Here is a 26,615-nt window from a genome sequence, read left to right on the forward strand (position 1 = left end):
CTCAAATTCTTCTGTCATTTTTTCCAGTATATCATCTATTTGTTTAATGTCCCATCCAATTATAATTCCATCATCTACATGAATTCCTAAATACAAACCTTTTGTTACATCTCTAAATATGCATTGATCACTTTCTGTCTGTATCAGCCCTTCTCTTCTAAAGAATTTTGTCACTCTCTCATTCCATTTTGCTGGAGCTTGTTTGAGGCCATAGAGTGCCTTTTTCAGTAAGCACACTTTATTTTCACTCTCTTTGTAGCCTTCAGGGACTTTCATGAAGATCTCTTCATCTAGTTGGCCATTTAGAAAAGCTGTTTTCACATCAAATGTCTTGATTCTAAAGTTCACTTGTGCTGCAAATGCAAATAAAATCCTCAATGATGTAGTATCTATTACTGGACAGAAAGTGTCCTTGAAATCTATATTTCCTTCTTTCTGTTGACATCCTCTCACCACCAGTCTTGCCTTGTATCGACCATCTTCTTTCCTTTTAAATATCCACTTGTTTGTTAATATTTGCTTTCCTGCTGCTCTTTCTTTTTCCACAATCTCCCAGGTATTGTTCTTCAATAATGAGTCTTTTTCTTCTTTGAGTGCAAGCTTCCATTTCTCTTTGTCTTCTGTTTCCATTATCTCACTATAAGTCAGTGATACCTCATCTGTCTCACATCGCATAGCATAGTTCTTGTATCTTGAAGGCGTTCTTAAGTTTACTCTGGGTCTTAAATTTCGTGTGGTTGAATCTCTTTCTTCATCTCTTACTTCTGGTTCATTTCTTTCTTTATTTCTTGTTTCTTCCCTTTCATTATTTTTTCTCATATCTTCATCTATATCTTCTTCACTCTCTCTAGATTCTTCTAAATTCTTTTCTTTACTTTCCTCTACTTCTTCTTTTTCCTTGTCTAGATTTTCTATACTATTACAAATTCTAACTCTCCCGACATCTTGCTGATTTTCACATATATGGCTTTTATTTTTAGTTGGAGATTTTTCAAAAATCACATCCCTAGAGACAAAAACTTGCCTTTTTTCTGGATCCCACAATCGGTATGCATTTCTGGCATATCCAATGAAAATACATTCTCTTGATCGATTGTCCATTTTCTTCAAAGGCTTCAAAACTTTGGCATAGGCTTTGCAACCAAATATCTGAACCCCTTTCAGATTCGGTTTATATCCAAACCACAGTTCCACTGGTGTTCTGTCCACAGTAGTGCTCGGACATCTATTTGTAATGTATGCTGCGGTTAAAATGGCATCTCCCCACATTTCCTTGGGTAGGTTTGCATCAAATATTAATGATCTAGCTTTTTCAAGAAGTGTACGATTCATTCTTTCTGCTTTACCATTTAATTGAGGAGTGTAAGGCACTGTATACTCTAGCACAATACCCTTGTTCTTACACCATGACTGTAACTCTAAAGCACAGTACTCTCTTCCATTGTCACATCGTATCACGCTAACCTTTTTGTTAAATTGATTCTCAACAGAGTTTACAAACTGCTTCAGACATTCAGACACCTCACTCTTATATCTAATAAGAAATACTGTACAAAAATGTGAAAAATCATCTATCATAGTTACAAAATATCTTTTACGATCATGAGTCTCAATCTCAAATGGTCCGCATACATCAGTGTGAATTATTTGTATTATTCTAGTTGCTCTCATTCTTACAGTTTTAAAAGGAAATCTGGTTTGTTTAGCATTCACACAAACAGCACAAAAATTATTTTCGTCTATATTAGCAATTTCTTTTGGCACACCATCACATAATGATGCTATTTTCTTAAGACTTTTAAAATTTAAATGGCCCATTTTTCTGTGCCAATCCATACCTACATTAACAGTCTGTGTTAACATGGCTTCATCAGTTCCATTGAGATCAACTACAAACATTCCATTTGCTCTTTTCTTACCTTCTATTACAATATTTTGTTTTGGCATAGGTATTTCACCAGTTAATATTTGAACACTATCCTTAGTAAATAATACGGTCCCATTATTCTCTGTGATTTCAGAAACAGACATTAAATTTTTAGTAAGTTCCGGTACACACAACACCTCTTTTAATTTACATTTATTTAGATCTAGAGTTCCTACTCCTTTGACTGTCATAGTTGAATCTTTTTTAGCAACCTTTACATTTTCATTGCACTTACGCAAATTTTTAACCATTTCGATGGAATTTACCATGTGTTTTGTTGCGCCACTATCGATCACAAATTCAAAGATATTATTATGATTAAGGTTAGCCTCAGAATCCGCAAAAAATGCTAATTTATCTTTTCTTGAGTCCCTGTCTCTATACCTTTTTTCATTATTCTGACCCTTATTTTTAAAAAAACAATTTTTTTCGTCATAATTTGTTTTCTTACATATTTTGCAAAATTTTTCTCGAAAGAAACAGTCCTTTTCATTATGATTTGTGCGTTTGCATATTGTACACCCTCTTTTAGGACATCTGGATTTTACATGACCCTTTTCTTTGCATAAAAAACACACTGTATCTATTTTATAATTAATTTTACCGTTTTTGTAATTTGCCGCGAATGATACCACATCTGTTTCGTTTTCCGTCTTCAGCTTCGACTCTTCTATTTGAAGACGTGCGCAAAGGTCCTCAATTGTTTTATCTGGTCCTCTCACGGAATCCCATGCGCTCGAGAAATGCCGGAAATTGTCTGGCAGGATGGACATCATTTTCGTCATTATCATGAGATCGTCGACGGGTTGTTTTAGTCCGTTCAGTCTATAAGCAATGTTTTGCAGATTGCTCATGTTCGTCATGACGTCCTTCGAACTGTCATATTTGTATGCGTAAAATTCTTGTAGGAGTTGACATTTCTGAGTCTCTGTGTCCTTTTCGTATATTAATTTAAGTTTCTGGAACATTTCTTTAGCTGTTTTACAGGTCATTATGTGGTGGACCACGGATCTATCTATTGTTGAGACTATCCAATATTGGGCCTTGGCATCTTTCATGTTCCATCTCCGCGTCTCTTCTTGATTCATATCTTTTTTCTCCTTTAAATCTTCACCTTCAATTACTTCTATCATTTCCTTGGCTCGGAACAGGATTTTAATTTGGAAAGACCACATAGAGTAAGTTGTTGTGTCCTTCAATTTTTGTATGTGCGTAATATCTTCGCTTGACATCGCCATCTCTTTTTTCCGTTTTTTTTCCTTCTTTTATTCTTCAAATTTTCCTTTATTTTTACTGCAATTCTTGCCGTGAGCCCATAACCTTTTGGGTTTTTACTTTACTTTGTGGTAGAATTACTTAGACTCTGGACTTCACTAGGAATCCATAAACATTTTTACTTCACATATATAAACATTATTGTTGTCAATTACATAGTAACCTGAGAACATATTTACTTTACTCTAACAAATGGAAAGAAATTCATAAATTACCTACTGAAAAAAATCATGAACATCTTTGAAGCATGAAAATCAGAGAAGAAGAAGAAGAATGCAAAGATGAACGCATTGGCTGGTGAACAGGTGGTTTTGAAACACAAGTGAGCGATTCAGACAGAGAACACAGTACAGGCATCCCCCGAGTTACGTATGTCTCGACTTACGTAAATCCGTACTTACGTAAGTGATAACCGTATTTCAAATGATTACATTAATTTTCGCATGAGAGCGCGAAGAAGTAGATATTCGCTCGTACAACCTGTGGTAGAAAAAATATCGAATAGTTATCGAGTTTTTTACGCGCTAAAAATAACAAAGTGACCCTTTTTGTCAGTCCTCGAAGGAATTTTCATTAATTTCTGTAGAAAAATCGCTTATAAATCCCAAGTCAGCAATCAACGTGAAAATTTGCAGTTCTAGCGATGGGAAGTGGTTGCGCTCACTCCTATACCATACAGCTTGTTACACAGCATACACACCCGAACTCCGACTTTCAAGTATTTAAAAATTATATCCTTAAGTTTGGACATTTCCATCTGTGGAATTAAAAGAAAATAAAGTTCAAGCAGAAATTTTTATTGCGGAAAAGAATTGTTTAGTACTCACGTAACGGCATTCAAATTTTGAGTGTTGGCAATGAACGCCGCGAAAAAGTTAAGAAAAAGTTGACTCACGATATTAATTGCGTAATTTTTTACATGTTTCTGGCGGAAGATTTTATTAAGCTGCATTTTCTCGTTCTCTCATATTGTGTGCAACTGTAATTGAATATTGCGTCATTGGAAGCTTTTCCCCACTAACTTTGTTGCACGTTAATGACGGAGTTGGCTGAATAAAAGCTCACTTTTAATTAGCTTCATGCATTGGAAATACTCTTCGATGTTTCCAGCGAAGTAAATATTCAAATGATGATATTTTCACGTTATTTTATTGAGATATGAGAGAATGAAAGTATGTTTCCGTGCGTGAAAGATTGAGGGTATGTGCGTGTGAATGTATCTAAGAATATAGTAATTTACTGGTATTTTTTTGTGTGTTATTTACTCGTAATCTTAGACTCTCCTCCTACGTGTATTAACTGTGACAGTGAAACCACCAGATTCATCGATCAACGTAATATACAAAAGGCAGAAGATATAATGACTATAGGTAGGTAGACAATGCATTCAGGGTTCCCACTCTACTTGAATAATGAAATTCACGGCTTTTTCCAGGTTTTCACGGTTATTTTTCAGATTTTTCACGGTTTTTTTCAGGTTTTCACGGTCCGTTAATAAGCCAACAATAAGAAAATCACTGGCCGTATATGAACAGAAAATTAACGTACGCGACAAACGCCGTGAACGTTAACGCCGCAATGAAAAGTGATATCTGTTATGACGTGATCTATCGTTTGCAAAATTCAGGGCCGACAAAAGGACCAGCCCAACCGCGCTCTTGCCTGGACGCCGAATACCCTTCGGACCTTCTTCCGTCCGGACACCCGAGGACCTTTTTTAATTCCTCGCCGAGAGATTGTTTTTTGCGCACGTTGTTATTACTGCACAGTGGCCGAATTTCCCCCACCCCAATCTTTCTTATTTAACGGAAAATATTTTATTTAAATTGTTTATAGAATATAATAAATTGATTCTTTCTTATTTAACGGAAAATATTTAATGAAAATTGTTTATAGAACATAATAAATCGAAAAACAATTTCATACACCGTATTAGCTCAAATCTAAGACGAACACGATTCTAAGACTACCCTCCTTTTTTGGAACTCCACTAGGGGAATTTTTTTTTCCTAATAACGAAACGATAATAAAATGAATGCGGAAAAACGATCAATGCTATATTTTTTTGCTAGGTTGCCTATGTCCCAGGAAACGCAGGATTTTGGCGAGTAATTAAGATATTCATTAAAGGTTTCAAACAATATTTTAGATAATAACAGGAATAGTAGTACTTTATCAAGACACAAAGGTCATATTGTTGATTCGACCCATATCTCTTTCAAAATTCTGAAGGAAAACGCCACCTCACTAAAAAAAAGTTTGCTCTCCACTCAGCATTTACACTGCTATTATGGATTTCAGTCTGATATAAAAATTCATATCCATCAAACACCATTTCCAGTACATGTATTCACGAAAGCAATGTGCATGTTGTGCCTAAAACAACCGCATTCGCCGGTGCAGTGACTGGTTGTGAGATAGATGACGAAGGCCAAAAATAGTCTATTACTTGAATTGTTCCTGTCTAATGAATATATTTTAAATATAATTCAGGTAGTGTTGTGTTACATTCCCACGGCACTGAGCTTCTCCCAATGGTAGTTCCATCCCTTGGGAAGATTCCAACTATGTGCTTGTCGTTATTAGCCATAAATGACACATTGTATTTATTTCGTCTCATTTTCGTCAAACGATGGATGCGGGAAAATTATGCGTCGGAACCGCAATTATCAAACGATCAATGCGAGAAACGATACTTCGGGGAACGATATATGCGGGAAAAAATTACATTGTCTATAAGGAACTTTATTTGGGACCAGAAACGGCGAACGATCAATGCGGGAACGATAGATCGAGGTTCCACCGTATAACTTTTCTTTTGAAAGCGGCAGTGTAATGACTTCTTTCCTCTGCTATCGTAATACTCTGAAACCAAAACTGAATCGATTTCTCTAATCAGAGGCAAATCATGTTCCCTTCATACTTTTGCTCTGGAAAAAATGGAACGACTTTTGTAGCAGTTTATATCGCGACGGCATTGAGGCTTTAACGTTACAATCCTCGGCAGATCTAGGGAGGGGCACGGGGGCACATTCCCCCCAGACACTTAAAAAATATGCATTATTCTGAATACGGTCATATTATCATTGCGCTCGTTTTGTATCATGAGGTATCCTTGTATGAGGAACAAAATCCTGGATACGGCTTTGCTTGTGCTCCCCCACTCCCCAGAAAGAAATCCTGGATCCGCCTCTGGTTAAAATTTAGGTAAATTGTAATCAATCACACAAACATTTTGTAAGTTGATCAAGCTCTAACTTGAATGGAGCCGAACCCAGGGTAAAGCAGGCGATCTCGCGGACACGGCAGAAGTGCACCCGGCGATTGATTGGCACGCACGCTTTACCTGCTGCCTAAAATGGCAATAGTTTTTCACTTAAACACAAAATTAAATAAGCTAAATTACAGTTCAGGTATTTTTGACGTTGATTTTTCGTTGTATAGCTATATATATTAGGTGACAAACTCTGGTATCCATAATTTTTCCTGACGAAAATTATGCAACCCGATTGACGTCGAGAATTTTGCATTCGATTGTAAGACAAACCCTCTTTTCTGCAGGAGTTAGGAGGAAAAAATACCTTGTCTTAGATAGGTGCAATTAGGTAAATTATAATTCACTTGGTTTGAAATATATAAAGACATAAAAAATACCTGCTGAAACATGTTATTTTCACTTTCACTTTACTTTATTACTCGTCAAATATTTCCACACAAACTTTCCGGTTGCGACGTAAAACTGGCAAGTCCCAGGTCGACGCATGCGAAAATCGTGTAATGCTCTGTTGCCATAAGCGGAAATCTTCTCTCGTTTTCAGGCCGCAACGCGCGAGAATTAGTTACGTCGCGACGAAAGCTCGCTGTCGCCCGGTTCAAACTCAGGGAGCGTTATGTCCACTAGTGATGGGTCGATCATGAACGATTCGATCAAAAAGATTGAATCACTAGGTGAATCAAATGACTCATGATTCATTTCGTTAAACAAGTCGATCATCAATCATCAATCACTCCGAATTCCGGTATCATATCAATCATCCCGGTTTCCGGTTTATTTCAAAATTTGGAACGATCGGTGCTTGATCTATTTTCGACAGGGCAGAAATAGTTGTGAGAAAATTAAATACTATGTTATAAAGAACTGAATACTTGTGTAATCTTTTTCTTATATGTTTTCCAACAGTTATAAGTATTAATAACACCAATACACGTAAAAGGAAAATATTAAGATGACTCTTAAATTGTAGGAGAACGTTAAGAAGTAGAAGTTAAAGCTGTTAACATTTTACTGTGCCGTTAATAAAATTATCCTGCAGATCAGATTCATGGGTGTGGTGTACTTAGTGTTATATTTTGAGATATATAGTTAGAAATTCTTCTATTAGTGTTAAGAAACTGTGGCAGTTTTGCCTTCCCAAATATTTTCATGACACTACTTCCTTCATTTTTGCAATGTAATTTACTGATCTAGTAAATCACAATCAAAATAGTATATGAATTGATAATATGGATAGCAATCAGCGTTACCAATTATCTTCGCAGATGAGGCAGTATTTATTCGATTATTCAAAGTGATTTATTACATTCATTGATTGAGTCTTTTCGATCTTGATTCCTTTTGAGTCTTTTCGATCATGATTCCTTTGAGTCTTTTCAATCATGACTCTTTTGAGTCTTTTCGATCTTGATTCATTTGAGTCTTTTCGATCATAATGATTGAATCAATTGATTGAATCATTTATGTGACGAGTCAAAATGATTGAATCACCAAAATGATCGACTTTGCCCATCACTAATGTCCACAGCGAATAGCAGGTTGTCAAGGTTAGCGGTCTTCCAATCAGAGGATTGAGGGTGTTGAATATACCAACCAGTGCGATCTCTTACGGGGCTTCCGGGTAACTTGCACTCTCACGCCATCTGAGAGAAGTATTGAAGTTGTAGGGGAGGTGAGAGAGGGAGGGGGAAGTAGGGGAGGGTTTTCGTGGAGCTCACGTGGTCCAAGCGCCGTTATAACCACGTGACCACGTTTTAAATCTGTTCTCTTGGCAAGTTAGGAGCTCTCGTGATCCGTGTGATAAGTCTTTATTTTTATAAAGTGAAAATGAAGCACTACCGTAGTGTTTTGGAGTGTGGTGCCCATATTTCGGATGGGAGGTGGTGTACTGCCTTTTGCTTCGTATGTCAGCGTTAAAGCCAGTTCTCTGATTTATATTCAGTGCTCACGCGCCTGTTAATGCATTGGATTCACAACTGTCCTTTGCTGAAGTGTTTGTGTTGTGTTGAAGTGCCTCCGACTGTTGGTTTAATTGTCTTGCATGGTTATGCTGTGGTGTACTGCCTTTTGCTTCGTATGTTAGTGTTAAAGGTAGTTATCTGATTGCTATTCAGTGCTCATGTTCCTATATTAATGCATTGCATTCACAACTGTCCTTTGCTGATAGTGTTGATTGCCTCTAACTGCGTGTTGGTTTAATTGTCTTGCTTGGTTATGCTGGGTTGTACTGCCATTGGCTTCATATGCAAGTGTTGCGGCGAGTTATCTGATAAGTATTCAGTGCTCACGTTCCTATTAATGCATTGCGTTCACAACTGTCCTTTGCTGATTGTGCTGAAGTGCCCCTGACTGTCAGTTGGTTTAATTTTCTTGTATGGTTATGCTGGGGTGTGCTGCCATTTGCTTCATATGCATGTGATAAGCAAGTTGTCTGATTGCTATTCGGTGCTCACGTTCCTATTAATACATTGCGTTCACAACTGTCCTTTGCTGATTGTGTTTAAGTGCCTCTGACTGCCTGTTGGTTTAATTGTCTTGCATGGTTATGCTGTGGTGTACTGCCTTTTGCTTCATATGCAAGTGTTGTGGCTAGTTATCTGATAACTATTCAGTGCTCACGTTCCTATTAATGCATTGCGTTCACAACTGTCCTTTGCTGATTGTGTTGATTGCCTCTAACTGCGTGTTGGTTTAATTGTCTTGCTTGGTTATGCTGGGTTGTACTGCCATTGGCTTCATATTCATTTGATAAGCAAGTTGTCACATTGCTATTCATTGCTCATGCCCATATTAATGCATTGCATTCACAACTGTCGTTTGCTCAATGTGTTCGAGTTAGCAATATTTCTTTCCTTATCCCTGAATGTGAGGTTATTTAAATGCCTTAGTATTTTTTCGTGCTTTATAAAATTGTTTCGAACGTAAGGCATTGAAGTGGTGATCTATTGTTTTTCAGTGATCTTTTTCAAATGTTAATGTTGCCTTGTTTTATAAATGTATTGCTGTTTTTTATCAATAAAAATGACTTAATGTTTAATTACCATTGTTTTTTTTTATTTAAAAGAAACAAAAAGTTTTGTTTTTCAGGAAATGCGAGTATTAATATTACTGTATATACTGGATGACATATTTGAATACCCAGTTTTGCCGCTAATTGTCAGTGCTGCCATCTATCGGCAGTCACGTACACTTTTTTCGGGCTGCCATCTATAAATATCACTGTACTACGTCGAGTAAGGAAAAAGCGGGGGGTGGGTAGGGGAGGCAAGGTACCTCCTCTTAACATGGCAGTTCGCAAAGCCTGAATATACGTTCAAATTTTTCGACACAAATGCCATCTAGATTTAGTTTCGAAAGCGGTCGCTGCAGCCAGTGGGAAGCCTAATTGGATGGAAGGGGGACTTAGGAGTGACCGAGGGAGGGGAAACCAAGCCAGTCGAGGAAAGTAAACAAGCTGATGAGAAGTGGTGTCATATTTCAGGAGGGGGGGAGAGAAAAGGCCTGCCCTGGGGAAAGATGTTTTTTTTTCTTCAGGCAACATTCGTTCCCACGCTTTTCTGACCCATGCGACGATGCTCGCCACAATGAATAGAAGTGCGCTGGCTACGAACGAAGTTTAAAATTTCTGGGAAGGTATTATTATCAAGATTGAGAGATTTTTAAGGTTTAAGGACGAAATTCACGGCTTTTTCCATGTTTTTTCACGGTAGACGAAATTCACGGCTAATTCACGGTTTTAAGGTTTTCACGGTTGAGTGGGAACCCTGGCATTCTTTGGGCCCTTAGATCGCAGTATAACATAATGAATCAATTTAAGTAATCAGTTTAGTAATGTAGCGTTGAGATACCGTACTTTCCCAAATCCATGCGATCGGTCAACTCTGGGAATAATATTACGCATTTTGATTAGCAATGCTCGAGGTGCAATTCTCAGACTATATTAATGTTTATCGCTTTTGTATCTAATAACGTAGAGTTACGCGGTAGAGTTCATGAATATCGCAGTGAATTGAATGAAACTTCACCGAGAATTTACCGTGCATTTCTCCGCTGAGAATTTCACCGCCCCGATCGAAATCTCTGAAGCACTAACGCAAAGGTTCGACTTACGTAAATTTCGACTTACACAGAGTCTGCCGGAACGCATCTCTTACGTAACTCGGGGGATGCCTGTAGTCACCAAGATTCTTAAAGTCAAATTCCTTGACTTTTCTCAGTCTTCTCCCTGACAAAAATCTTCATTTCCACTGATATTTTCACTCTCCTTCCAGTCATCACTTAACATTTTTGAAGAGTAAAGCCCAGTTTACGATTGGCGTCAACTTGAACTTCCATGTCGAGTTGAGTATAAGTGTTCTAATGAACAGATTAACAATTGTGTGAAACCATTAATCACCAACTTCAACCTTCCACTTCAATTAGCTTAGCTGAACATTGGTGTTGAAGTCCGATGGCTACACTCAAGTGTATTTACAGAACCCAAAAAGGATATTGGATTTCCATTGTTGCCTATTGGGCTGGCATGTGAAATAGACATTGTCATTGTCATTGGCATCTTTAACTGAAAAACACTTCCACAGAAATACACCCACACCTCGCTCAGTGCAATTTCGATTAGCACAATTTCGATGCAGCGCAAATTCATTCCTCTGGGAAACTTTCCAATGCTGCTTTGCCTAATCAAATAACCTTAACATTCTCTTGATAAAATAAGAACTTGCTGTAAGTACACACGAGATTACTCTCATTTTACGCATATTATTAGTATTTCTTGCCTCAAATGTTATTCTTTGTTTATACATTCGTCAAAATTCATTGCCTGACAATGGCAAAAACATTACTCCAATATTACTAATACATTTCCCGAGCTGCAGTCACCATCTTTGGGTCTACACTACACCATCCTACAATATCACAAGAAATAGAATTCCTTTATGTTAACGGTGAACTGCCAATTAAATTTGTGTTCAATATATTATCCTCACGAATCAAACCTCGGCTAAATTACTTTCATTATATATACATCCATGGGACTCTCAGGTCTACTACTACATCAAAAGCAATCAATTTATGGACAAGAAGTAAGTAAACAAGATACATACACATAGCACACTATGTGAAGGTAAATTCATGAAAATCCACTCACCGCATCCTTTTCCATTGCTTGAAGCGCTTTGATCTTGGCAATTTCCTTCTGATAGCTCTCAACTGGCACATGAAGGTCGTACATTGTCAAAGACCAGAAAGTGACGAGAAATTGAGGGGAGATGTCCTCCCACACTTTGGGCGGGTGGAGAGGCCGAATGGACTCCACCACCGGGCCCATTATCTCAGCCGCTGCTTCGACATACTTCTGGTATTTCATTTGAGCAGACATCTTTTTGCAATTTGGGTCAGCCTTACGCAGAGCATCAAATTTTATCTGAAATAAAAAAAAATATGAGTAACAATTAGGACATTATTTAATAAGGAATTAGGAAATCAGGGCTTCCACTCACTTGCTACACAGAAATGTGAAAAAGTGAGTGATATTTGCAAAAACAAAAGAAAAGGGAGAATGTAGAAATCGTTAGAAAATTACCATATAAGAAAATGTAAGAGCCACACACATGTAAGAGACGCATCCCTACTTTGAGCAACGAAGCCAAAGAAAAAAAATTTTGCGGCATTTTTTTTTATCCTATCGCGCGGTGTTGCAGATGTATTCCTGGACTTTCGACAGTTATCAAAATTTCCTCTTTCAATACTTAAAATTTACGCAGCATTTTTTCAGCTAAATTTACTCCATATGTATGGTGCTCGGAGATATGTAGGTATTCACTTGTAGTCTTAACCTTATGATGCTTACTAGGGATGGTCAGATCGGATACCTCGGATTCAAATATCCACGAATAATGCCCTTCACCATATACTCCGGATCCAAATTAATTGAAGAAATTGAATCTGAATCCAAAATTTTAAATCAATGCTTTCGTGAATGAACATCCCATAAGATGGAGAATAACTGAATGACAAAGGTTTTTTTTGTCTTAAAACTTATCTGTCACTTCCATCAGCCAAAATCTTTCATTGAATTGTGACCTGCCATGACATTTTGTACTTACATTGATAGCATTGGTGAACATTGGTCTGGCCAGAAAGAAAGCCACATCTGTGTGAATGTGGTAATCAGCCAGCATGCTGTGGATGGACGGAAGCTTTGTGGTATACTCCTCGACGCTTAAACTGGAGGCAAGGAAGGTGCCAAACTGCACAAGGGTGTCTTGGCACTGAAAATAAAAAGAAAAAGTTATCAATGACTCAATAATCTATGATAAGTGAATGGTAAACCAATAGTTAACCATCACTACGAAAGGTACAAAAAAAGGTAAACTTTCGAGGATATCATCTCCTCTTTGTATATCCAAGAGTTTAGATTGGATATGAAGCATCAATCAATATGCAGCATGCAGAGAAAAATTAGTTTCCAACAAATTACTTCAGTATAGTTTCTTTTAGGCTTTGGTTCACAATCCACTTCTCACCTCATGAATTGCTGGATAAGAACCAAAATGACCAATCTCTACACAATTGTGCGAAAAATCCACGGAGAAAAAATCATTCGCCTTGACCGGGATTCGAACCCGGATCCCTCGATTTCCGGCCGAGTGCTTTAGCCAGTTAAGCTACCGAGGCGTCATTCTTCCCTGTGGAAATTTGTGGACTATACCGGACAAGGTGGTATGGACTGCTGAGCATATTATGCGACGAGCAGTCCAAATCGTGCGCACGGTGCCACAGCCGGAGAGTAAAGTTCGGCCGGAAATCGAGGGATCCGGGTTCGAATCCCGGTCAAGGCGAATGATTTTTTCTCCGTGGATTTTTCGCACAATTGTGCATTGCGGGTGACTCCCGTAAAAGTTATCACTGTGGCTAATCCCGGTATACTTAAATTCGTCAAAGAGAGAACACCTATATGTGTTCAAAGTTCGGACTTTACTCTCCGGCTGTGGCGCCGTGCGCACGATTTGGACTGCTCGTCGCATAATATGCTCAGCAGTCCATACCACCTTGTCCGGTATAGTCCACAAATTTCCACAGGGAAGAATGACGCCTCGGTAGCTTAACTGGCTAAAGCACTCGGCCGGAAATCGAGGGATTCGGGTTCGAATCCCGGTCAAGGCGAATGATTTTTTTCTCCGTGGATTTTTCGCACAATTGTGCATTGCGGGTGACTCCCGTAAAGTTATCACCGTGGCTAATCCCGGTATACTTAAATTAATCTCTACACATTCAATTCACAACTAAGCATGTAGTATTTCAGTAGTGTAGATAATCACTTTATTTGGAGAGCATACATTGCAGACCAGGAATAATTCCAATAGTGACTAGCTGGGGAATGTGAGTCAAAGAAAGATAGTTCTAGTTATAACCTTTCACCTCATTTTGATGATTCATAATATCCCCAGTTTTGACACTGAAAATTCTCTGTGAACAACGAATTTGCTTTTGCAATTGCAGGGTTCCCACTCTACCTGAACAATGAAATTCACGGCTTTTTCCAGGTTTTCACGGTTATTTTTCACGTTTTCACGGTTTTTTTAAGGTTTTCACGGTCTCAATTTTGCTGAATTCACGGTCCGTTAATAAGCCAACAATAAGAAAATCACTGGCCGTATATCAACAGAAAATTAACGTACGCGAAAAACGCCGTGAATGTTAACGCCGCAATGAAAAGTGATATCTGTTATGACGTGATCTATCGTTTGCAAAATTCAGGGCCGACTAAAGGACCAGCCCAACCGCGCTCTTGCCCGGACGCCGAATACCCTTCGGACCTTCTTCCGTCCGGACACTCGAGGTACTTTTTTAATTCCTCGCTGAGAGATTGTTTTTTGCGCACGTTGTTATTACTGCACAGTAACCGAATTTCCCCCACCCCAATATTTCTTATTTAACGGAAAATATTTTATTTAAATTGTTTATAGAATATAATAAATTGATTCTTTCTTATTCAGCGGAAAATATTTTATGAAAATTGTTAATAGAACATAATAAATCGAAAAACAATTTCATACACCGTATTAGCACGAATCTAAGACGAACACGATTCTAAGACTACCCTCCTTTTTTGGAACTCCACTAGGGGACAATTTTTCTTTATTAATAACGATACGATTATAAAATGAATGCGGAAAAACGATCAATGCTATATTTTTTTGCTAGATTGCCTATGTCCCAGGAAACGCAGGATTTTGGCGAGTAATTAAGAAATTCATTAAAGGTTTCAAAACAATATTTTAGATAATAACAGGAATAGTAGTACTTTATCAAGACACATACGTCATATTGTTGATTCGACCCATATCTCTTTCAAAATTCTGAATGTTTGCTCTCCACTCGGCATTTACACTGCTATTATGGATTTCAGTCAGATGTAAAAATTCTTATCCATCAAACACCATTTCCAGTACACGTATTCACGAGAGCAATGTGCATGTTGTGCCTAAAACAACCGCATTCGCCGGTGCAGTGACTGGTTGTGAGATGGATCACGAAGGCCAAAAATAGTCAATTACTTGAATTGTTCCTGTCTAATGAATATATTTTTAATACAATTGAGGTAGTGTGTAAAGCGTGAACAATGTTGCGTTAATCGTCAGCGGCACGCCCACCTGGATCTTCGCCTTCATATCTCTACTTGTTTTCTCCAGGTAGCTCACTCTACCCCCACCCCTACCGTCATGTGCTAGCGGACAACCCAAGGCGCTCTGCAATATTCACGCGCATCTAGCCCGGATTCTTTTCTTCATGTTCAATTATTTTCAGTCCATCTCTTAAAGTTCTCAATAGTTTCTTCGGAGGGGCCATGGTCGGAAGACGACTAAAATTAAACTAGTGAAAATGACTCTATTAAACTCGCATGGAAAACACTCGGTGGTTCGAAGTCCAGCCACCCCGGAAAGTAGGGAACCACTCGTACGAGGTGAAGTTCGGAACTGATGCTATCGCGTACGGGGGTACGCAGAGCACACTGCAGAGGGCGAAGCGTGACCATAGGACTGCGCCATGAAATTTTTTACCCTAAAGATGCCCATTCTTTTCTAATTAGCATAGCGCCAGATGATCAGATGAATTCGGATTGTTAGTAGGGAGAAACAAAAATCCTGAGAAGATATCCCTTCGTCAGTAACTCTGACAAGTGAGACTACTAGTAGTAGTATAGCTCGTAAATTGATAACTGATAACAACCTGGTATCATGTTTTCGGAACAAAATGCCGAATTAACTGCCGTAAGCTCAGCTACGAGGATATCGCGTTTCGCCAAAAATCACCATCGTATTTTTCCATCTATTTCCTTGCTTAAAATACTTCTTGTGTGGTCTCATTTTTTTTAACGTGCAAATTACAAACATTTCAATCTAATAAAAGCATAATAGCAATTACTGAATATCATTGTTAGATACCTTTTGGGCTAATAGGTGATTCATGCAGCAGTTGACCTCCATAAATTGGGAACTTCGAAGCAGTTAGGCTGAAAAAGGTCAGTTGGTGAGAAGAGGGGGGAGCGCGAAACACGTTTCTATTGTTCTCGTGTAACTCGATATTTTTTTCGAAGCTAAGGTCTTCGTAATAAGATCCCTGCGCGAGCTGGGACCTGTTTTTATTTTGAAGAAGAGGAAAGCGTCAGAAGGGGGGAGGCGAATGGTGAATGGAGGGGGATAAAGGTTCTTGGGAAATGCGCTAATGTTACTTTCCCACGGCACTGAGCTTCTCCCAATGGTAGTTCCATCTCTTGGAGAGGATTCCAACTACGTGCTTGTCGTTATTAGCCATAAATGACACATTGTATTTATTTCGTCTCATTTTCGTCAAACGATGGATGCGGGAAAATTCTGCGTCGGAACCGCGATCTTCAAACGATCAATGCGAGAAACGATACTTCGGGGAACGATAGATGCGGGAAAAAATTAAATTGTCTATAAGGAACTTTATTTGGGACCAGAAACGGCGAACGATCAATGCGGGAACGATAGATCGAGGTTCCACCGTATAACTTTCTTTTGAAAGCGGCAGTGTAATGACTTCTTTTCTCTGCTATCGTAATACTCTGAAACCAAAACTGAATCGATCTCTCTAATCAGAGGCAAATCATGTTCCCTTCTTACCGTTGCTCTGGGAAAAATGGAACGACTATGTAGCACAATTAATCGTAGAGGGCGTAACTTGGTTGAAATCCATAATATCACGAATACAAGGATCAAGGAAATAGAAAGTTCTTGATCCTTGTATTCGTGAGACTATGTAGCAGTTTATATCGCGACGGCATTGAGGCTTTAACGACACAAACAAACAGCATTACCTTAGATAGCAGAAAGCGGAGGAACTGGATCACCACCGACAGTAAATAACTCCACACTAACTTTCCGGTTGCGACGTAAAACTGGCAAGTTCCAGGTCGACGCATGCGACAATCGTGTAATGCTGTGTTGCCATAAGCGGAAATCTTCTCTCGTTTTCAGGGCCGCAATGCGCGAGAATTAGTAACGTCACGCCGAAAGCTCGCTGTCACCCGGTTCAAACGCAGGGAGCGTAGTGTCCACAGCGCATGGCAGGTTGTCAAGGCTAGCGGTCTTCCAGTCATAGGATTGAGGGTGTTGAATAAACGTTCAAATTTTTCAACACAATGGCCATCTAGATTTAGTTTCGAAAGTGGTCGCTGCAGCCAGTGGGAAGGCTAATTGGGTTGAAGGGGGACTAAGCAGTGACCGAGGGAGGGGAAAACATTCGTTCCCACGCTTTTCTGACCCATGCGACCGCATGCGACGATGCTCGCCACAATGAATGGAAGTGCGCTAGCTACGAACGAAGATGAAAATTTCTGGTAAGGTATTATTATCAAGATTGAGAGATTTTTATGGTTTTAAGACGAAATTCACGGCTATTTCCCGGTTTTTTCACGGTAGAGGAAATTCACGGCTAATTCACGGTTTTAAGGTTTTCACGGTTGAGTGGGAACCCTGAATTGGTAGCCGCCAACCTCAGCGACTAGCTTACGCACCATGCATGCAAGATAAACACCGACGAGTGTGACTGAGGCAGTGGCAGGACCTCATGGTGCCTCAACCGCCAGGGAAAGTTAAAGAAACAAAATAATTGTTCTGCAAGAAATTGTTGATTCTACCACCATTATGTCTATTTCCTGTAGATACCAATATGTTCCTTCTTCGCACGTTTTCCTCCTTAGTACGGCGATTTCTCTCGGTCTCGGTACAATCCGAACAAAATACAGGTAAAAGTATTTGGTTAGTACCTTTGAAAAAGTTGTGCTTTCCTGGTTAGTACACTCAATTATTTCCCATGAAGCAACCCACAAGTTGTTTCCTAGTATATTCTGAGAGTGTAAACCTCCAAATTCATTATTTATTTTATTAATATCAGCCATTGACCTTCTTACATTCACCTCTCTTTCTACAACGGTGATGTATCCAAATCCATTTCTCAATGCGAGGAGTACACACGCCATTACTTGATAAGTGTTGGGGGAGCAGAGAATGCTTTGGATCTCCACGCAAAACTTAACGCAACAATACTTGAACTCAGTACAGTGAGTCCTCGTTCTACGTCACCCTGTTTAACGTCATTTCGCGATAACGTCACGAAGATTTTGAGACCGTCATTCGTTTATCGCACCTACGCTTTGCGATAACGTCAAGTCTTTTAAATTTCGCGCGAAAAAAAAGGCGAAGCGGCGGGCGTTGCAGGTTGTTCGTTTCGTGGGCGGTAATACAGTCAGTCTAAGCAAAGTGTAAAACGGTGTGTTTAGTCTTAATTGCGATTATGGTTTTAGCAAAAATTTCTGCAAAATAAATTCTTGCGTAGGTGCGCAAGGTTTTACTTGACATAATGGTTTTCAGGAACCTAAAAAGTGATTTCAAGGCATTTTTCCGTGTAGAACTAGGGAGTTTTTGTCGTCACTTTTTTTGCTGAGTTCACAATAATTTTGGTTCCTGTAACTGCGACGATGTTTCAGCGATGATGAATCCGAAGCGAAGCCGAAAAGCAAACGCTGGAAGATACAAAAATGGAGAAGGATTTACGTCACTACTGCTATTGTCGTCGATGAAGACAAGAACTCGTATTTATGCGATAGTTTAGCATTCCCACCGTAATAAATGCCCTAGATATGATACGCTAACATTTTTTTCGCGCAGGAATTGTGAGGTCTAGGAGCCGATAATCACTTTTTACATTGTTTCTTGTGGGATATTATGCATCGATTAACGTCATTTCGTTTATCGTCACGTTTTTCAGGAACGGTAAGTGACGTTAAACGAGGACTCACTGTACAAGAAATAGAAAGCAGACAACATTGGACAAATGTTTTTAGAGAATTTAAAATGAAGAATGCCAAAATCTGCTAAAAATTATCATTAAAGTCTTATTATTTGTCATATCAATATTGATATATTAATCGATATATTCATCAATATGGGATCATTCCGAGAGTGTGTAAGGAAATGTTGCCTAATTTTTCTGATTTTTTTAGAACAACCAATTGATAAACTCAGGGTTTTCGTCATTTTGCACGATTAATCTGTGAGAAAGAAGAAATTACTTAGCTTAACTTACGAATACTTCACAAAATTGTGAAATTGGACTTCCATAAAGTAACACGGCCTTGAGGATGGGAGACAAGTCGTCTCCCGAAACGTCGGCTTGTATAAAAGCATTAACCTGGCTGCAAACCCGAGAAATATTCATCAGTAGTATTCACCAGGAAAAATTAAAATAGTTTACTAGCTTAACTTCTCCTCTTATTAAGTACACATCAAACCACAGGAGAATGACGACATTTTTATGTAATATCTTATGGGAAATCTATGAAAACATTGTGATTTTAATTCACATGGTAGTTTTTTTGGCAGTTAAGTGATAATTTTCTTTATTTAAAATGTGAAAAGAGTTTGGAAGGGCAATCCTACAAGAACTTTGGACAGTAATAGTAATTATGATGACTTTTCCATGGATTGCAATAACCCCAATTGCGATTACTGACTTCCCTCGTTAGCACGTTTTCCTGGATAGCACATTCATTTTTTGTGGTCCCTTCAAAAACGTACTACAGATGTTCTACTGTACTCAGAAGACCCAGCATCCTAGTGCATGACACCCAGCCTTGAATACCGCTAAAAAAAATAGGTGTGTGTGGAACATAAGAAAATATGGTACAGGTAGTTCATGAAATACCCAAAACAAGAGGAATAATTAGGCAGGGTGTCGACAATGTAAAAATTAAAAATTTCCTGAGATTTCCCAATATTCCTGTCCTTAACATAAGAGTTTTTGTCTAAATATTGCTTGAGTAGCGAAGAAATAACTGACCACAGGAATAGCCACAAAGTCACTAAAATGTGGTGTAACTTCTTGAGATAATAGAAACTTATCCGCATAAACAAGTAAACACTTTTAGACAAGGTTTACTAAACCATCTACACATTGTATCAAACTTCAGCTCCAATATTAAAACATGAGAAAAAACAGCATAGGCATTATCATAATTTCCTCATCTTCACAAACAATGTTCTCTTTACTACCTCCTCGAAAAGAATCTGCCTCAAATGTTCACAACATGACAATAAATGTAATACCATGAAATATCCTACATAGAAACTGCAGAGACCTACAACTGAGGTTCAGTACATAAATATTTCTGCAGAATAGTTTACAAATATGAGCTGCATGCATGTGAATAAAGAATGACTAGTAACTATCAAAACAGAGAATTCTTTCAATAGCAAGTTTTTGGAAAAGGAGCTGTACTTCATGTGTCAAAAACAATTCTTTTCAAGATACTTGCCAAATTCCCTGAATTTTCCTTGAAGATTGAAAATCTCTACCAATTCGAGGTTTTCCAGGTTAGAAGACAATCATCGTGGTAGTGATGGCCTGATTTGGTCTGATTCCAATGCACCATACATTAAATTACATTAGAAATTAAAACATACCTGATCATACAATTTTCCCACAAGTTTCAGGTGGCTATTTTCTGTTTCTCTGTACACAACACAATATCTCTGCTGGGCCATTAGGAGACAAAGAGCAACAGCAAGGTTCTGCTCCCCTAAGGCTTCCTTGAGCCTTTGGGATGACTTCTTAGTGTTTCTGACTTGACTGAAGTACCCGGCCTGGAAAAATTACAGAATTATATTTTTAGCTTTCAATCATAAAATGAAGGTCCAATGGAAATAAAGCTTTGACAGTGACATGAAATAATGTTTAATAGGCTTTGAAAACATCAGAAAAGCAAATATGCTGTATATCTTGATAGTAAATTCGTGATGCCTTTATGGTCACCCCAGTCACTTGAGCTTGAATACGCCCCACTCCATCCAACTACTTTGCTTCTCCAGATTTATAGCAAAAAAAGGGAGACTTTGTTTGGAAATACGTACATGGTAAAATTAATTATGGAAATGGTCAAGCGAGTGCTTCAGCTTCAAGCAACTGCATCTCCTGATTTTGCTTACAGAAATGATAAGTATTGTTTCACTCCTAGCCAGATGTTTAGGGTCCATGTTTCAGTGAGTAACTGGTCAGTCAGAGCCTTGGAGCCCAATTAAAGCCTTCTTAGTCGTAATTGATTACCGTTTTAATAGTTTGAGGCAATACAGTTAGGTATGGGAAGGCATCATCCGTCATACTCAGCAGATCAATCCTTACATTCACCATGGACCAGGGATGCCGACTTACAAAAAATATTTGGGGGGCCCAAACCGGGGATCTTGCCCCGGGAAATTACATATGTATGTAGCGAGTTTTCAGTTTTTTAAGCATTTTAGAAGAGTCATATGATCAACATTAGAACCCTGATAACTCTAATCTCAATATCTGCATACTGCGGGGAAAATCGACAAGCCTGACACATTTTTTCCTCACATCTATAACGAATTTTTGAGGGGGCTCAGGCCCCCTCAGGCCCCATGGAGTCGGCGCCACTGCCATGGACAGTAACAACACTTATGATAGTAGTTACCTCGGCTTTTAACAACTCCCCACCAGCCATTGCGTCAAGCTGCTCAGCAGTCATCTCTTCAGCAGCTTCAATACCAGCCATTTTTTGAACTATTTCTTTCAATATTAGTAGATCCAAGCTGAAATAGAAAAACGTACGTAGTTGATTTCCAAGAACAGGAAAATAAAGATCAATACACTCCAAGATAATAGCTAATTAACTATTACGTTTGACAAATTACATTTTAAATACAGGGTAATCAGAGTATTTAGTAGTTTCCAATGTTGATTGAGAAATATCTCACTTTCACCACTGGTGTGGCAATGGCTTGTAATAGAAAGGGTTTCACCTCACCTCATGCATTGCATGACAAAGAAAAAGGGTAAGGTACAGGAGATGTTAGTTATTTCTCCATTTTATTATAGTTGACAAGATTTCTTCATTTTAGACATCAAAGAGCTGACAAGGTTATAGGAATTTGGTACACGTTAAAGTACGCCACAGTATGGTGAAATACAATGTCCTAATAATGTCCTACTATCAATCTCCCAAGACCAAAGTTGACAATAAAAAATAAATCAATTAGGAATTAGAAAGCTTGAATTAATGTTTGAAACATTACAAACATCCTTCTCATTGACGCATGGAGTGGCGCATTCAATATTTGATAATTCATCTGCTGTAAAAGTTTGTCACTCGTTCTCAGCATAATCCAGATAAAATATGTACTTCCTTTGTCTTACTCAAGCTTCATGTCAACTGTCAATATGGTCCACATGCTAATTTGAGGGCTCCCAGGTGGTCCCATAGCACACTGCTTCACATATATCTACACTGCTATTACCTCTAGAATTGCAGGTTCTAATTATTTGAATGATGGCATAATAGTAGGTATGATGCACTTTGCACCGATTCTACAGTATTTATTCAAACACAACCAGGTTCAATGCTAGCATGTAAATCTCCCTAAAGAAGTTTTACCCCGGATGCTAATGTCATGCTAATCTTAATTTTTAATCATTCACACAAATCCATGCCATAGTGACTATACGTCAGCATGATCACCTAAGTGTGCCGCCTGCTGCCAAAATTGTGCCAGGACTCCACAAACATCAGATTTTTACTGTCAGCACACATAACTAAAATATCCCTGGCTACAAATGTGCTTCCTTCAGCATTCTGACATTCAATAATTTTCTAATATACACAGCAATGTATTGTACATACATACAATGTAACCAACATTACAAAATTAGCTGGTTTTCTCAACAAGACTTTAAAAACGGAATACTTAGGTAGTTGAGACTTTAGCTAAAGTAGAGGCAAAAAAGAGTTGCAAGAGTCTCCACCAAAACATGAATTTAGAGATGCAAAATGACTTAAGTTTCTGAAGAGTGCACTACGACATAAGAGGAGTGTTGTTTTGCAGAGTCAGATTCGCCTTTGATAGCCACAAGTATACAACTTAAAGAATGTCTGCTAAGTTTAAATCCTCATGGAAAAAGGCATCCATAAGGGAGTTATGACCAGCATGTTTGATCTAGCACTTTTGCGTACCAGAGGCTTCATGAAATAAAAAACCACTGGTTAAAGTTAAGTGCATTATTTCAGAAAATAAATGCAGTAGACACTCTTGAACATTAACAAAATTATTATCATGTTACCATTATTACATAGCTCATAGTCTTGACCTAAGGCATATCTCAGTGGTGGATCCAGGATAGGGACAAGGGGGGGCAAAGAGGAGGTAACCTCCCAGCAGTAGTGGGGGTCCGAACAAAATTACCGTTATAGTGTAAATTGGATATACAAGAGGGGGGCTATAGGCCCTTCAGCCCCCCATAGATCCTGGCATATGTTAACATAAGCAAGCATTAGGGGTGGTTCGGTTTGGATCTTCAGTTCTCGGTTACACCAGTTCTTGAGGTTGGAACCGAGACTGACAACATAGAGAACAGGTACACAACCAAATGGTAGGAAAACCTGTATGGCACCTATTTACTATTTGGAAGTAACTTTTTGAAAAAAATAATTATTTCATGCACTGCTGAAGATTTTAAATGCAGAACTCTAAACTATGAAAGTATCCATTATTCAGCTATAGTAGAAATTTGTGAGATTGACTTTAAGGTCACCATGATGAAATAACAGGCTTATGAGCGAAAAAATGTTTCTTGCAGTTTGGCCAACAAGGTCATGCAGAAAAGTCATATTTCTAGTAAACAAATAAACTCAACGGTGTTAGTATGCGACAGCAATAGTAGAATGTTTTATCTAATTCAAAGAGCAAATGTCACCTCTGTGCGAGACGAAATGAGGTGGAGGAAATCAGATCCCGCTGATCAAATCCCTGGATCTCATTGTATCTACCGCTCAGTGATACAAAGGTGAAACTTCTTCAACTACTAGCTTAACTATTCAAATAGAAAAAGTTTTCTTCAATGAAGTGGGAACTATGGGTCTATGCCACACCTAGGAATTCTCGCTGAATTTTGTTGACCTTCCTCAAACTCATTCATTTTATTTTGAGAACGCTAATAAATGGAAATGCTTTTTCCATTGTGAGAAATAGAATTAACTTCTGCAGTATTTTAGTCGTAAAAACACTAATCATTATTACCACTTGGCATTAAGTAGCAGGAAATAAATATCATCCCATCAATTCATTTCTGAAGGCACTGGGCATGTCACAACATGGAATATGGGATATCTACATTTGAATGTCAATTAATGTTTATTCACTGAAAAAATATGCCTGCTCACCAATGAAAGAAATTTTAGGAGAGAATATCTTGGCTCTCTAAGGATTCTTCCACTAAGATTGACCTTGAATTGGCCCACAGAAAGATCTTTGGGTAAACTGTGCAATAAATATTGAGCGTCCACTTTTGAAAAGGCAAGCAGAGAAAATGTTCAAATATAAGGCAAACAATAGACTCGAAAAATGGCTCTAAAACTGAATTTCCATGCTAGGTCTTCCGCTTTCTTCATGAGGTCTTTGTTTCTCTAAGGCATCTAAGGGTTCATGGCCCTGGGCGGTGTACTGTCTCATCTGCATTTTACATCAGCATTTACTCAGGGCTTAAAAAAATTTTTTTCTCCAGGGTGTTTACTATTTTTAAACAGGAGTGTGCTTAAACTGAGCATTGAACTATAACACATGTTTGACCGAATGAACATGAAACTGCAGGTAAGAAATTTTCCTAGCCACCCTGAATGGAATTGGACAATTATTATAGTAAAACCTGATAGGGTACAAACCTTTTTTGAGCTTTCAGCTGATTAGCAACATACTGCAGTAGACCAGTGAGTTCTATATTATACTTTTTGAAGATAGCACCACAGAACTTTGAAAGACTTTGAAGCCAGGCTGAGATTGACGTTCCATCGTATTTGAAGCAGGCACGATCCGCAGATGCCATGGCCTCAACAAGGCAGTAGCCCAGAACATCATATGAGAGGCTTGTGAGGTACTTTAAAGAGTCTACCACAGGTCCAATTAGATTGTCATATATCTGAATCTGCAGCAGCACCTGCAAAAAGAACAAATTCCACATTAGGCAGGATATAATCAAACCTCTTCATCACCTGAGCACAACTAAATACCTTTTTACAACAAAAAAATAATAATTATGGCCCAGATTTTTCTCCCATTAACTATTCCATTTTCTCTCCATACAGCACACTACACAGCTAATATTTCTGGACAAGAAATGATTTTTGGTACAAAGAAAAATTTTCACCTCCTAAAAAAAAATTGTGGTAAGATTCAGTCTATGACATTCTCAAATTTTCCCTAAGCCTTCATGGCACATGGTGGAAATAGCCACTGAGCGGCTAAAAAAATAATTTCAGTTTCACTTCTGAGATCAACCATGATTTAAAAATCCTAATGAACATAAATTTCCAAGATAACACACTTGAATTTGGACAATTTTTTCCATTCGAATATTACAAAAATGAAGAATGATCGCAGGTTCGAGTTGCCCATTGTCATCACGCCCTGATGACAATGGACGACTCGAACATGGAAACGTTGGCCAAGATGGAGTTGGAGAACCTGACCGAGTGGAATTCCTGAGTAACCTTCCACGATTTTACAAAAATGGCCCACATTTGCTGGTGGTTGCACTGATGTGATTTTTTTGCACTAATTATATCTTGCCAGGAAAATTCAAATTGTGCCATGCATAGCAACAATACATGACACAATATGATATTACGGGCAAAGGTAGCACTACTGACATCAAGCACAAATTCATGAATTCTGATTAGAGATCAATATTTATCTCCTAAATTGGAGCAAAAACATCTGCTGAGTGAAATCTATATATATAAAAGAAAGTCGAAAATCGTGTTAGTTAGAACACTTATAACTCGAGAACGGCTGCACCGATTTCAATGAGATTTGGTTCTTTGGATTCGTCTCAGGCGGGGTTAACATATAGGCCATTAAAAAAAGGATAATTTCACAAAAAAAATTCATCTCTTTCCTATGGACATGCTTTTAGGAGTTATAGTAACACAACAATTGATAAGTCGGTCAAAACTACAAATTAAATAATTTGTTTTGTTTTTACCACTTTAATAACTGAATTTAGTAACAATATAACATTTTAATTACTAAATATATTTAAAATATTAATTAAATTGAAATTACATTTTTTAAATTTAATTCGAGCTGATTGTAAGCCCAGCCGTGGCCCAGCTCGAGTTGACACTTCACTACCGTGTTTGTAAACAAATCTCCAAGCAATTGTTGACAAACGGTAATGTCCGTGTTCCTGTCGAGGAATCGAGTAGTTTTAACTCATTTCCTTGGAATGATTGCAAATTAGTTTCAGTGAGCTCATCAACAAAGAGTTCCAGAATATGATTGATCACCAAAAGAATCAAAGATGGTTGATTTAGCGAGCAAGAACGAAGATGTGGATGACTAAAACGAGGTAAATTCAAATAGTTCGTACTCTGCATGGATTCGAATCTTTTAAATGTGTAACAAACGAAGACGAAATCACCAACTATCTATCTGAATATTTTAAGTCCTAGGACGTACCTGGCTTACCAAGGCACGATGTGTTGTTTGTGCTCATGTGCTAATGAAAACCCATGATTTTCTCATGGTCAATTTAGCGTGCTATGTT

General features: G+C 38.3%; 1 protein-coding gene across 3 annotated transcripts in view; it reads right to left on the reverse strand.

The window, feature by feature from the left end:
• The window catches only part of LOC124162813 (THO complex subunit 2), a 109,387-nt gene that overhangs the window by 45,905 nt on the left and 36,867 nt on the right, over positions 1–26,615 (reverse strand). For all 3 annotated transcript variants that reach the window (XM_046539474.1, XM_046539473.1, XM_046539472.1), the window contains exons 13-17: positions 24,733–25,004; positions 21,493–21,610; positions 20,465–20,644; positions 12,581–12,745; positions 11,623–11,898 (exon numbers count right to left, since the gene is read on the reverse strand). In XM_046539474.1, the coding sequence (XP_046395430.1) occupies positions 11,623–11,898; positions 12,581–12,745; positions 20,465–20,644; positions 21,493–21,610; positions 24,733–25,004 (1,011 nt within the window). The remainder of the gene's footprint in view (positions 1–11,622; positions 11,899–12,580; positions 12,746–20,464; positions 20,645–21,492; positions 21,611–24,732; positions 25,005–26,615) is intronic.

The sequence above is a fragment of the Ischnura elegans genome, chromosome 7, assembly GCF_921293095.1.
Source record: "Ischnura elegans chromosome 7, ioIscEleg1.1, whole genome shotgun sequence".
NCBI lineage: Eukaryota > Metazoa > Arthropoda > Insecta > Odonata > Coenagrionidae > Ischnura > Ischnura elegans.